At 37.9% G+C, this 15,089-nt stretch overlaps 1 protein-coding gene across 1 annotated transcript; it reads right to left on the bottom strand.

The window, feature by feature from the left end:
* Positions 1 to 1,213: 1,213 nt before the first annotated feature.
* On the bottom strand, positions 1,214 to 14,961 carry LOC125228599 (branched-chain-amino-acid aminotransferase, cytosolic). The gene is made up of 8 exons (XM_048133231.1): positions 14,802 to 14,961; positions 14,228 to 14,398; positions 12,331 to 12,540; positions 11,843 to 12,073; positions 9,249 to 9,432; positions 7,760 to 7,882; positions 4,110 to 4,264; positions 1,214 to 3,328 (listed from the first exon to the last, which is right to left on the bottom strand). Exons 1-8 carry the CDS (start codon positions 14,820 to 14,822, stop codon positions 3,140 to 3,142), a joined length of 1,284 nt encoding a protein of 427 aa, XP_047989188.1. The 5' UTR covers positions 14,823 to 14,961; the 3' UTR covers positions 1,214 to 3,139.
* Positions 14,962 to 15,089: the final 128 nt, after the last annotated feature.

Below are 15,089 nucleotides of genomic sequence, written 5' to 3'. Positions count from 1 at the left end.
CAACAAGTACCTGTGATCACCACAGAAATAAATTTCCTACTTAGGATTTATCAATTTCATAGGCAGGATCACTAATTCACTACCTATCTACTATGCACACATACTAAAAACATATCAATAAAACCGTAAAAGATATACAAAAAACTGTCTATGTGCATGTAATTTGTTTTTTTCAGTAAAGTTAATGTGACTTACAGAAAAATATGCTGATAATATGAAACTGTAAACGATTCGTTTTGGCTACTTTAATCGTGATATCCTGAAAAAACGGCTCGACAAACATTGGGACTTGGAAAATAACGTAACAGTCCCAATAAATGCCAGCCGTGTCGAGTTTTAGACTTGCGACGGTTTTCAGTCCTAATAAATGACACGCTTGTTTATCACAGTAACAATGAACGAAATCGACATTTAATTACTTAAATATCTTCCCGCACATTCTAGCACCAACACAATTATAGAATATGTTCACAACTTACCGTAAAAGTATTTTAAATAAGTCAGCAAATACGAGCAAAGCTTAACCAAATCGCTAACAAAATTGAGAGATTGATTGCTCATGACAATGTCATCACATATATTATTCATTAATTGAAAAAAGTTTCTCTACTACTAGACCTTTGAACTTGTAAAAAATCATGAATAGCGCTAACGAAGGACCAAAAATGATATTCAAAATGTGAATTTAGTTGAAAAAACTGTTTTAGCCGACTAATCGGCTGCCCCAAGTCGACTAGTCGGTAGTCGGTACATCCCTAAGGCACGGTCCCACCGCGAGCTAGTAAACTATGAGCTATCGGCTATAAAAACGAACAAAAGATTAATCACTCCCGTGTAAATATAAGAGACACAGCGATGTTTATAGTTACTCGCCCAGCGGTGAGCTATCAATATCGCCGTGTATTTTTTATTTGCACGGGAGTGCTTATCTTTTGTTGTTTTTTTAGCCGATAGCTCATAGCTTACTAGCTCGCGGTGGGACCAGTGCCTTAGTGTTATTTTAGTTGGCAATCCTGTCTATGTATCGTCGGGTGATAACTTAGTGTACTATCATATGTTCAGAACCATTGTAAACCGAAGTAGTATTAAAATAAGGTTGACTTTTGTGACTGTCAATGTAACTATTGAGCTTGCTTGTCACCCGGATTTGCTTGTCGTCTTATTACATCATGGTCTGTCGGTGTTGTTAATGTCATAAATAAAATACTTCAACAAATTGTAAAAACGTATATTTATAAATATTTAACAACTCGAACAGATTCTCGTGAAATAGACTAGAAAATACAAGAAATGTTTGCCGCTAAACATTTAAAAGTCTGAGTGACTTCCGCAGCGCACATAAAGCTTTCAAGTATGTACTTCTTGGTACTTGTAAGAAATACATTTGTATTGTATACAATTAAAAGTAAAACTGAAGCTAAATCTAAGCTCTATTTTTATATCCCAGTCTGCCCAATCTTACTATCATTTGAATGTAAAACTTGACGGATATGTTACTGGATGTTATATTAATTAGATGATGTGCTGCCCAGCGAATCCACACACATGCTCCGTGGAGGATCTACGGGACGCGACAGACAGGGCAATAAGCGTCGCGACCTTCTGGTTCCGCTTAATATAAAAAAGAAAAAGAAACCATCGACACGAGAAGGAGGAGATTAATTAGATATACAATTTAACTTTTTCTACGCTTGGAACACAAGTCGTGCCCACCACACCAAGGACAACTATAGGTGATAATGGCGGTCGCTGACAAAGTAGCATTGCCTCGACGTTTACGTGATGTTTGTGTATATGATATAACGCGTTCAAAAGGTTAAACAATTTAAATAACTTAGATAACTAAATAACTATGCATAGTCATTAGATTGGACAGTATAATTATTATTTTACTAACCAGAATATAAAAATAGAGTTTAACCCGCACGCTTTTCTATTCTGTTAAAAATTGTCCACACAAAAACTTGCACTCGAAACACATACCGTCTCGACACATGTAGGTATTTCACTACAATAAGGGTAATGAGAACACAATTCACTGAATGCGCTCATTAAAAATTAAATACTTTATACTAAATAGAATACCTTAAATTTATCTTATCTAACGTTAATATTTACTATCTGCAAAATTCACACGTTAATTTATTATACAAAAATACTAATCGTTTTCTAAAATCAATATCTAGAGATTGCAGAAATTAAATGCATCACACGACGCGTTCCTTAGAGCGTCTCAATCCTTGCTTACAATACTTAACTATAATTAGATATACTTGTAAGCTTTTCATTCGTTAGTAGGACATGAATCATGTGACGAAATTCATCTCATCCAGTTGCATCCCTATCGCACTTACAAATAGTGCGTAAAGGACGGCCTGACGTTATATTTATATAGTTTACCACGCGACCATGCATGCCTGCCTGTAGTATACCTTTGTAGTCGCTAGTTACGTAAGTAAAGCTTACAAGAATATCCGCGTAAAGGTTGAGACGGGTCTATCAGCATTATGCTTTGAACTGGACATGACAAAGTGCCAACAAGTCTTCCACTAGAGATGGACGAGGTTGCGTCGCGAGAAGTGTGTTTCTTAAATCCAATAGAATCTTTTGGTTTATTTTTAAGACTTTTCGGTTATGAACTGAGGATTTATTCAGTGAAAATAAACAATATTTTGGACCAATACATTTCAGTTTTTACTATATGACTAACTGAACTGGTAATGGTTTTGACTGCCAATAGAGGTAATACTCTGTTAGTTTTTAACAAATACATAATTCGCTACGTATCCTCGTATATAACTAGTGACATCGTTCAAAAGTACACTTTTATCCCCTTATATAAACTCAAAAAACGCCACTATACTAGTAACGCCTGCGCGATTCTTGTTGCCACTATTAACGTGATGTTGCCTAGTCAAATGGGATGAATTATATTTGTCCTACAATTCAACGAGACAAAAGTTACTGTAACAGTTCAAATTTCAAAAATAACACTACAGGCGCACGTTTATACGAGTTCCAGAACATTATACTCGGAATAAAGCGATTTAACTATCACAAAGTTCAAATCACTCGACGGTCCTGCCGCGACTGTCATAAACACTGACCCTGTTTCCGTTGAACAGTGTCTGAGTAGTCACTATGAGATGAGGACCGTGTAGGGGTGCTCTATGTGGCCGTACTGGATGGCGAGGAGCGTGTCCTTGAGCCGCTGGAACACGGGCTGCGGCTGCTGCATGGTGGGAATGTGGATGTTGTTCTCGAGGAACCCGATTCGGCTGACCGGGCTGATTACTGCCGCCGTGCCCGCGCCGAACATCTCTAATAGCTGTGTAACATCAATAATAAGTAAGTAAATGCGCGTGTAGAGATTTATTCACGGAGACTTGTGTGCCTACTGCCTAAGTAGGCAAGATGACAATCGCTTGTGCCACAACAAATAATCTATTTGGAGTCTCTATCACCCTGTAATATATTATCGCGACAGTGGCATTTTCGTTAGGGAGTGTTAACAACTAGCATGTTGGATACGGTCAGCTAAGCCTTATAAGGGCCACTTGCACCAACGAAAATGGAGGGTTAACCCACCATTTTATATGGAGTCTCTATCACCCTGTAATATATTATCGCGACAGTGGCATTTTCGTTAGGGAGCGTTAACAACTAGCATGTTGGATACGCAGCCAGTGAAAGTCAGCTAAGCCTTATAAGGGCTACTTGCACCAACGAAAATGGAGGTTTAACTTGAGGGAGGGAGTTAAATGGAGGGACAATTGGCAGCCCACTAACCCTGAGTTAAGTGGTTGGTGCAAGTGGGCCTAAGAGTTATAAGTTTATTACAATTTCACTGTTTTGTTCCTGTTCTTCTCAGATTCTAAAGTAAAAAGGAATAAACTTTTACATTCCCAACTAGCCGCACAAATATCTTTGTTTTAAGAATTACTCACTCGTCCCTGTTCATTGAGGGTGATGACTCGGTATCCATGGTGATGACCTCCTCCTTGACGACCAGGTCCTCCCACTGGCTGGTCAGCTCCAGGATGCCGCGTGATTCCCGGAAGGATCAGTCCGTTCAGAGAGAAACCTTGTGTTTTACGAATCGAACTCACCCGTCCTTGTTCGTTGAGGGTGATGACTCGGTCCATGGTGATGACCTCCTCCTTGACGACCAGGTCCTCCCACTGGCTGGCCAGCTCCAGGATGGAGCGCCGCGTGATGCCCGGCAGGATCAGCCCGTTCAGCGGCGGCGTGCTGAGCTGCTTGTCTGAAACGTCATTTTGATATTACAAGAGGCTCTCAGACTTAGCTCGACGGTGTATAAACCCTTAAATACTGCAGTGGCCTCCAAAGTGACTGGATTTCAACCCATGGAATCAGACGATAAACTGTTAAAACCTGCCTTATTAACTTCATTTTTAAGCTCGTAATGTAATGCCTACCGGTATAATATTCAATTTATAGTATTTTATGCAACTGGTGGTTAAAAGAGGTCAAAAAAGGTGAGTGGCGTGGGTAACAATTTGAGGCGAAGCCGAAAATTGTTAATAAAGACGCCACGAGCATTTTTTGACTCAGTTAAACACCGTTGCATACAATACTTTTTCTACGACCAAGCACTTATTTTGAAAGAAAATTATAAATTCAACAAATACCTACTTTCAGTCATCTTAGTTATCTAGGTGGACCGCCTACCATTTTGAATATGCAGTTTGAGTGCAAACATGAAAATAAAACTGTCTATGGTATGGTTCTTTGAAGCCTGGCCACTAAGACGAATCGAGCCGAGTTGAATCGAGTTCTATACATTTGAATGCGATTCGACGCGTCGCCAATGAACGCAGCAGAAAACGAAGGAGTCTCGACTCTGCGAATTGGTTTGTTAAGTTGGTAGCAATGTATTTACTGAACTGTAAAACAGCTATATCGTGCGACTGCTACTAAATGTTTTCAGGGTATAGACTAGATAGACTTGTCCTGACATCTTTTATGTAGGGTTTTAAAGTTCTATGCACGACCTTGTAACTCACGAATAGCAGTACAGGAGTAGAAAAAATAAATAAATATTATAGGACATTCTTACACAGATTGACTGAGGCCCACGGTAAGCTCAAGAAGGCTTGTGTTGTGTGGGTACTTAGACAACGATATATTTAATATATAAATACTTATATACATAGAAAACATCCATGACTCAGGAACAAATATCTGTGCTCATCACACAAATAAATGCCCTTACCGGGATTCGAACCCGGGACCGCGGCGCAGCAGGCAGGGTCACTACCGACTGCGCCAGACCGGTCGTCGATTTGGTTGATTTCATCTTGTAGAAAATTAGTTTCTAACACTGAAATAGCACGTTATTCACTTTAAAAAAAATCTAATTAGATGGAAACGAACGAAAACTACAGACATGATTTGGCCAATGACCTGACTTTATTATTTATGCTCTTCGTAAAAATGTTACAACATTGAATCACACTGGAAATTTGGTTTGAACACCAAGCTAAGTGTGGGCGTTTTCAGAATTTGGGACCCCCCAATTAACGTAAGTTGTTAACAAAAATTAACTCACTGTCAGTTTTGTGACGATAATTAAGCATGAAGTTTGAGTAAAAATATTGTTTTTGTGTTAATTACATAAACTTTAAGCGATAATCTACATTCAGAATGTGAAATAAGTAATTTCTTAGACAGATTTTATGCTTAGGCCTGATTTAGACGGCGTGCGAACTCGCATGCGATTTTAGTTAAATTGCGGGCTGTTGAGGTCACATACAATTTTGCACAGCCATTAAATACCACAATGTAATAAAACTCGCATGCGAGTTCTCGTACTGTCCAATTGTTGGGAGGACCCAAATTCTGAAAATGCCCGTGTACGTTTCTGATGAAACTCTGAATTTTTTACATCAGTGCCGATATCGGGCGGTCACGTCGCCCGTTATCGATGTTACTGACCCCTAGACGACAGGCCACAGCATTTGCCTTGTAAATAATGTGTCATACAGATAATTACGTAAAAGGGCATTCTCACAAGATTCATCTGCTTGTAAAAACAAATCTTCTCTGCCTTTAGTTGCGCTGGTGGCCTAGCGGTAAGAGCGTGCGACTTTCAATCCGGAGGTCGCGGGTTCGAACCCAGGCTCGTACCAATGAGTTTTTCGGAACATATGTGCGAAATGTCATTTGATATTTCAGATATTTGCCAGTCGTTTTTCGGTGAAGGAAAACATTGTGAGGAAACCGGACTAATTCCAATAAGGCCTAGTTACCCTTTGGGATGGAAGGTCAGATCAGATGGCAGTCGCTTTCGTAAAACTAATGTCTACGCCAAATCTTGGGATTAGTTGTCACAGCGGACCCCAAGATACCATGAGCCGTGGCATATGCCAGGATAACGCAAAGACGATGACGATTAAAACATAAGGTTGAAATTGGATTACATTTTCGTGTGACTTTGTCTTCAAATTGATCATCAAAGCTTTATAAATTACAATATAAAGGAGTGGTACGACAGTTTTAGGGACGACTGGTAGTTAGATTTTTTTGAGAAAAATTTTGAAGAGTGTCAAAGTAAATAATCTGACCATCTACGTGACAAAATGTACATACAGGGTCTAATTTCTCGCTGCCGATAAGGAACCAGATTATACCGGTCAGAGGTCCCGGAGCCGACTAGCTTCAGATAAGATGACAATATCGGTCACGCGGTAAGCCAGTGGCTTTTATATTAAATCGCGTCCTCGAATATCATTAATAACTGCTTATGATTATTTATGTATTTGTATACAATTGACGAATGGAATAACTAGCATTGAAACGTCAAATTGTCATTTTAATAATAAGTGATAAAAAATCTTCTAAAACGTATGCTCGGTAAGCACTCATTAAAAATCAAAATATCGCGAGTAAAACTTAGTTATTAGATATATACATATTATTTATTAACGCTGTGGCATTAAGAGAAGTCTCGCTTTTTGACATCTTATGTGATTTTACTTGTTTTCGAGTAGAAGTTAATCTCGAGAGCATCTGCTTTAGCAAATGCTGTTATGCGAAACTGCGTTTATGACGTTATAATGAAAAACACTTTAAATAGGTTTTTTTTTAAAGTAAATAGACATTAATTTTTATTAAGCAGAAACGTCTGCTAACGATTCTAAACATTTTTATATTGTGGAAAAATTTACTCCGGCGGGAAACCCGCACCATTTTTGCAATAATGCTCTTACGCTCTTACGCTTCACCCCAAGACGTGTGTACAAAAGGCATGGAAAGATTTGCAAGTCCAGCTCAATTGGTAAGAGCATTGCACGGATTGCAAAAATGGTGCGGGTTCAAGTCCCGCCGGAGGCGTAAATTTTTCCATTTTTTCCTTTAATATAAAAATGTTTAAATAGACATTGTTTTATATTGTACCTATTTCATACAATATTCCTCCTATTCGAAGGCCAACCAAATACATGAAAAATCCAATAGGTATTTATTTGCCACTGAAACTTTAACCTAAGTTGTAGAGAATAGAGCTTTTATTTTGTTTGAAAATCGAACGAAAAAACAAATGCAACTCTGTTCCAATTTAATATGATTTGAGTTTATATAAATAAGTACCACAATACATGTAGGGTTGCTAATCTACAGCACTTTGGCTAAGCACAAACTGTACCTTGGCTAAGCCGATCATTTCGGCTTTTCGGCTTAGCAGGCAGGGTACCGGCTACGCCAGACCGGTCGTCAAAAAAGTAACTAGTATATTTACCTCCATTCTCGTTAATGTAGACCATGAAGATGTTCATAGCTCCGACCTCGGTGAGCTGGTGGTCGGGCCCGAACAGCCACAGCACCTGGTGATGCCCCAGCTGCGCCGCTCGCGTCGTCGCCTCTGCAAACACACACGAGTCAGTTAGTTTTGTGTTGAGTGGATTACAACATCACATATAAGAAACACTAAAATAATTGTGAAACATATAAATAAAAAATCGAATTGAGCGAAAATTATATGCACTTAAATCTGACGCTGACAATACAGCCTGGATGTATTTATCCCATCCGGCGTATCATGCTTCCAATTTTGTCACTGAATGTCTTATGATAAAATGTGGATAAAGTATCCGTCACGCTTTGGCAAGTATGTCAATGTGAGAGTGCCAGGTGTCTTATCCACGTGGATAAGTGATAAAATTAGAAGCATGATACGACGGCATACCAAAGTAAAATGCGATTTCCCTGACACCTTTTCACAAAAGGACGACCTATACGAATTGTACCTACCATTTTAAGAATCGACCCTATACATTTCAGCCATCCCTATTCACCCCAGGTACGGTTACCTTCAAAATATATTTGGTAGTTTTGATTACTAAATACATACTCACTTAAAAGTACATACATCATGCAGTAGGTCAAAATATGGTACATACAATCTTACATTATATTATATAGTACAGTTGGCAACCCAAGGGTCAAACAACAAGTTGCCAACCGGCTGAAGCTGGATAATGCATTAAACAAACACCTCCTATCTCACGTAGCTACTCAACGGAATAGTTTATAAAACATCTACTTGATAACTATTGCAATTAAATATATCAACAATTCAACAGCTCTATGTACATGAAATGGTTTTAAGCTTTAGCCACTTTAATACAAAAGTAATATAAATCAAAACAAATTAATAAATAACACGGATATAATAAAAATTCTGCGCTAAGCGCGTGTAACCAACAAATAAGCAAATTTAAACTTTAAAAGTAAAGAATAAGTCTCAATTTTATTAGACATGTTCTCAGAGCTTGTATAGATAACCGTTAAGGAATTATCACAGAATACAAAAGGTTTACCTTCAGGTCACTGATATAAAGTCTATAAGTGATAAATCAGCGCATCCCACTTGATGCAATGCCGTACATAACTGTTTGGTTTGACCTAACTAGGTGGCAGATTCTACAATGTGCAAGCTATCGCATTTGGACTTACTACATACAATTGCTGTTTTATGTCTTAAAGTTTTTTTTAATTATGATTTTCAAAAATCTTAATAGCAATCTTGAGGCATTTCTTAGTAATTTCACAGATCGCGCGAACACCTTTTAGACACAAGACAGCCTTATGTTTACCTCTGCTTAAAATTATTGCTATTTTCTCTTCTATGTCAATATTGTCAATAGGAGCCATCAGCAGCGTTTTGTAGTATAGGCGCCATTATACCAAACGTCGGCATAAACCCAGTACAGCAAGGTAATGCTCACCTATCGTGGGCCCGTAGTTGGAGCCGACCTTCCTGTTGCCGACGCCGCCAGGGAAGGCGCGCACCACGTTGGGGTCGGCGAAGATCGACACGGCGCCATCGCTGCTAGTCTTGTAGTACGCGCTCACCGGGCTCAGCACGACGAACAGAAGCGCTGACTCGGGCGCCATCACGCCAAACGTCGCCTGGGGCAAAGAGAATCGAGTACTTTAGCGATTTAATGTCAAAATACATTTACGGCATCTTTCGTTACAGGATTAAAAAAAAATTATAATCATATGACTATTTTGGCCCATATTTTGCTGATACATATATGAAGACACAAAATTCGAGTAAATGACGACACTGTTGGATATTTAATAATCTATAAATTTTTGAGTATTGATTTTTCTTGATTTTCTTGGTGCTCATTTTTATGTTATACGGAGTGGAGTTATATATTTATTATCTTTGCTTTGTATCACAAAAAGCTTTAGTTATTTTCTGCTTTATAAATCTGCCTGCCTGGTTGTGCCATATTTTTTTATCTTTAGCTTCTCATAGAGATTTTTTTTTTTTAATACTAGTCGGTGACAAACAAGCATACGGTCCGCCTGATGAAAAGCGGTCACCGTAACCTATGAACGCATGCAACGCAAACAGTGTCACATGCGCGTTGCCACCCCATTAAAAACTTGTACAGTCCCTTTTGCTGTGTTAAGTACACAGCAAAAAGGAGTGTACAAGTTCCAAGGAGGGTTCGGGTTGCCGACGACTCTAAAGGACAATATACGGAACAAGTTAGTTCCGTAAGTCCTCCCGGCATCAGCACCGCACCCTCGTTGAGCTCTGGCAGCCTTACTCACCGGCAGGAACACAACACTATGAGTAGGGTCTAGTGCTATTTGGCTGCGGTCTTCTGTAAGGCGGAGGTACTTCCCCAGTTGGGCTCTGCTCTAGATTCGAGCGAGACGATATCCGCTGTGCTGTGCCCTACCACACAAAGCGGAATATCATTCGCTATGCCCTACCTCCTACAAAATAAATATAGGCATAGGTACTGCAGGTCTGATAATACATTATAAGTAAAATAAAGTATTCTTGGCGGGTTTCAGCCAGTTACTAGGGTTGTGTATGGCATGCGCACATTACAGCTGAATAAATATTATTTGCGGACCTTGAACATAAATTCTTTTTAACGTCAGTTCAATGTTGATTCAAATGCTAAAATTGCGCAAATAACGAATGGTGGTATTTGTTATCAAGACTATTGTACATAACAGTATGTTAGCTAGCTCGTGTTTCAATCCGATCCGATTTAAAAAATCACAGGCAAGATCTAAATACGGTAGCGATATTTTAGAAATGGAGAGAGACTGACTGACTGACTGACTGTACCTATATCAGCTAGATCTAATGTTAACATCTGAAAGACTTACATGTATACAAAGATGATGTAATAAATGGCTGGGTTTCATTATGAGGCTTTTGTGGGTCACTCGATAAGATTTGAGATATAGAAAATCTATTCAGGATGTCAGCAGTATTATATATTTATATCACAGTATTTCAGGAAGTTCTCCACAATGATATAGGTACAGAAATTTTTATTGGTTTAATCCCATTTTGATAACATTTTTGCCAGTCTTGACTCTCTTTTTTCATTTTTGGCAGTTTGTCCGTTTATTAGGGCATCTGCGAGATTTGAACTTCCTGCCCAATTTACTTTATAAATGACATATTCCATTTTTTGCAAGTTATTAGAGCCACCCTATTTTTACATAAAATGTCTATAACTGGCCACCTTTCAGTAACTGGCTCGTTATGCTAAAATGAATTCTGTTCATCAGTATACAGAGTTCATTTTTAGTACACGGTGGACCGTTACTGGAAGGGGGCCAGTTACTAGAAATTTACCGTAGTACTGGCATTATTATTTTTATTATCACAAATTATTAAATAATGACACAAACCGTATATGGTGGACAGGGCGAGGATAAACCATTATAGTTGAAATAATTTGTCCACTGTAATTAAAGGTGCTAAAGATAAGAAAAGCGATTTAAAATGGCATTAACGTTTCTGGCGCCTCATGCTACGATAGATACCATAGAATATTGCGATAACAATTTGGTCATTTCATCGCTTTGTGATAAGCACTGCTTTTCGCGTGAAAATAAGAAGGCGTGTAGAGATAAGTTACCGAAAATATGTTGTTTTAATTACAGGCAAGGTCAAATTTATGTATATTGTATAAATATTACTGACTCTCGGCAGAACATTTAAGTATAGAAATGAACATAATCGCCGTAACTGACTTACAACTTTACCTTATTATAGGGGTATTTGCCTTTATTATAAAATTTGAAAAAAATAAACAAGGGGTAACCTTCGGAGCGAATGTAAGCTGTTTTTGCGCGAAATAAAAATGAGTGGAATGCACGACAAAATAAAACGTGAAAAGTCATTGTTCTTTGTATTGTTTTTGCTCTAAAACATTACAGACCTTGGCGATAAAATATAGTTTTCAAGAACATTGACATTTGAAAGTTTAGTTTGGCATTAGTTTGATTTTAGAGAATTTGTTAGATGAGATAGATAGCGAAATGAGCTTACCTCAGTTGCTATAAGCGTTGGTCGAATATATAGAGTGGATGTTTCAGAATGTGGCACCCACTCTTGATCAATTTGTATGAGTCTTTTCATGCATTTGATGAGTTCCTCTCCGTTGAATATCGGCAGGCCGGAGCGGTGCGCTGCCAGATTCATCCTCTTCATGTTAAGATCGGGCCGGAACAATCGGATTTTGTCGTCTGCGCCACGGTACGCCTTCATTCCTTCGAACAACTGCAAAACATTTTTTAAAATTTAAACGGGTACAAAATTAAATAGAATTTCTCTTTGACCCTAATAAAGCTACGAATAAACTGATAAGGCTATTTGTTTACCGAGCCATTGCGTTGAATATGCGCAAGCGTTCTGGAAGGAAGTAGAAGTAAACATCACTAACGCTTGTTTCGATTCTGTATTTTATGGAGTCGAGGTATGGTTCAATTTTGAACGTTTTTTAGTACTTGTCCTTCTTTGATTAGTAGCTTACTTACTTGTATTGCGTAATGAAGAGCCTTCGCGGCTGGGTGGATGCTTAGATTCTCGAAGGGGATGATTTCTGGCTTTTGCCAACCGCCCAGTTGCACTTGGTAGTTGATTTTGAGCATGTGATCGGTGAAGTATTTCCCAAAGCCCAGGTCTTTTGCGTCTGGTTTAGGCTGCAGCTGGTACGGCGCTGCTAATTTCACGCGTAAATCTTCATACTGCAACAATTTCCATCAGCAATTAAATGAATGGGTGATATGGGCACATTGAGATAATTAGGTATTCTGCTTCATTATTTGAACATGCAAGGGCGAAGAAAAAATTAAAAGTGATAGGTAATTTAAACCATTCAGAATTATGCCAGTGACACTTAAATCCCGCCCTAACTTTAGAAAAAAGTAAAATAGCAACTAAGGCACCAAATTATAAATAAACATATTCATATGGGTACGAAAATGACGCAACTTATCACGTGTTTTGTGGCATGGTCGCATTATGAGAACTATCAATTAAACTTTCAACTGATAAGGACATGAATCGAGAATCTTAGAAGTAGGTAAATAAAACAAACAATAAACATGATAATAACCTCGAGAGTTGGATAAACAAGACTGAATCATGTGCATTCACCAAATTCCCTAATTTATTTTTAGTACCTAATATTCGATATTTTTGGTCAATAATACTGATATCGGACAGATTGAACCTCAGGTTTTACGCGGCAAATTTGTTTATTGATAACCAAATCGTTTATTTATCTAATACTAAAAAGACATATAACTCCGTATAGATAGATATAGTCTAAGAAAAAAACATACCTCAGTACCATAAAGAAAGGGTACGGTGGCCTGGATGGCGTTACACCTTTGGGGTACGCTCAGCTAGATGGCGCTAATATTCATATTTGACATTTTAACACATATCAAGCTAAGAATATGGGCCAAATTGTCAAAACTGAGGTTCAAAAGTTTTAAGCCTGTGTCAAGAGATGGCAGTCTATGCACTGTGATTACACATTTTACTTCGACAGTAACTCTCTATAATACCGACCCTCTTTGCTAATATTTAACAAGAAATGTTTAGAACTACACAAATATCAATTGTTGTTCTGGAATTATGTAATAGTCGCATATCGATTCTTATCAAAACATCGGTATGGCAAACTCTCGCAAAGATATTTTTTAATAATTTATTATACAATAAGTAAACATTCTCACTGCGAGAGTATTTGCACGAAGCGATGATAACAAGTGAACTTTGTGTTTTTTTAATCTTCTTATTTTGCTGCACGCTTTTCGGGGCCCATGTGTATTAACATAAGGTATGCAAATAACGATCTCTATCTCTTGATATCTTTATAAGCAAGGTTAATAGATATGTAGGTATTTGCGTAAATGAGCAATTCTGTAAAATATGTTAATTAGAAACGCAGATAAGATACGGTTCTTTCACAAATTTTCCTTGATTCAAATGTTTATCAAACACTATTCAAGTCTAATGGTATTTTATACGTGTTAAGTAAAAAGACTAATAATGTAGTATGTCTAAGATAACTACCACGACATTTTGGTGTGTGTTATGTGTAGGGTTAGTGCGCTAGTTTGCGTCCTTTTGACGAAATTTTGAATATAAACTTGCATTCCGCACTTTAAATAATAGAATGTAAAGGCGGTCTATATGTACAGTATTTAGGTACCTACATCAAAATTATATTTTACAATGAATATGTTATATTATTTACAAATTATTTGCTATTGTGTTGTGTGTATGGATGAAAACTAATTTGGACCTCAAAGTAGCATATATAGACGCAAACGAGGGTAGGTATGTGGATGCAGACTAGTGAATGTGGACGGAAACTTAACATAAGCTGTCATAACGTTGAGAAAGCAGGGAGGCACCAACCTTAAAATATTGTTCAGGTTCGCCGTGAGGGCAGGGCTCGTCGTAGACGGGCGGCGCGTACTCGGGCTGCGGCGCGGACGCCTCCTCCAGCTCCTTGTATCGCAGCGAGGAGCTGCAGCGCCGCACCGTGCGCAGCTTGTGCTGGTTCTCGAAAATCCATTTCACCAACAACTGACGAATTAATTTTTGTTAAACGATGTTCCATGCATGTAGGAATAATGTAACGATAAAATGGCGCAGCAGGCAAGATTGGATTCTCGGGAATCTCGGGTAAATCTACGGTAAATTTATTCGGTATTTTACCTTTTTTCTACATAAAATGATGTCATAAAGCATAGTTAATTTAGAATTGGTACGCGATGGGAGGAATTTAATTTTTAAATGAAAAGAAAAAGTAAACAATATTTTTTATTGCAGAATATAAAAGATCGTTTTTTAGGTAAGTAGGTATATGTAAATAAATAATACCTTAGTATACCTGTGTATTTGACAATATGGTAGTGCAGTACGAACTTTAAAGCCTGAGCCAAAATTAATTAAACATATCGTCCATTCCATGGCAAGAAAGACTTACCTGACTACGACGAATAGGCATTCTTGAAAATTATTTATAAATAATAACAAAACACTGTAACACCACAAGAAAACTAAAATTAAAATACTGCAGTTGTTTTCGCTTCAAAATACTTTAATAAATAATTAAACACTGCTCAATCAGTCTGTCGATTACTTGCTTTGCGTTAACTGACTTCCACCGGACTTAAGCACAAACATTTAAAGAGATGATAAGATATGTGGGCTGACCTATGACGTACTGTTCATAATCAACAGAAATTATAAAACATCACTTGATAACACACAT

This window comes from Leguminivora glycinivorella, chromosome 8 (assembly GCF_023078275.1).
Source record: "Leguminivora glycinivorella isolate SPB_JAAS2020 chromosome 8, LegGlyc_1.1, whole genome shotgun sequence".
NCBI lineage: Eukaryota > Metazoa > Arthropoda > Insecta > Lepidoptera > Tortricidae > Leguminivora > Leguminivora glycinivorella.
The sequence above is the reverse complement of the archived record's forward strand: the minus strand, read 5'-3'. Positions and strand labels throughout refer to the sequence as shown.

What these genes read in the sequence shown, in the direction of transcription:
- LOC125228599 (XM_048133231.1), bottom strand. Translation starts at nt 14,822, where the DNA reads ATGCCTATTCGTCGTAGTCAG. An exon ending in AACCTGAACAATATTTTAAG is followed by an intron (nt 12,541 to 14,227) that starts GTTGGTGCCTCC and finishes AAATTGTTGCAG; the next exon opens with TATGAAGATTTACGCGTGAA. An exon ending in CTACATTAACGAGAATGGAG is followed by an intron (nt 4,265 to 7,759) that starts GTAAATATACTA and finishes ATGACGTTTCAG; the next exon opens with ACAAGCAGCTCAGCACGCCG.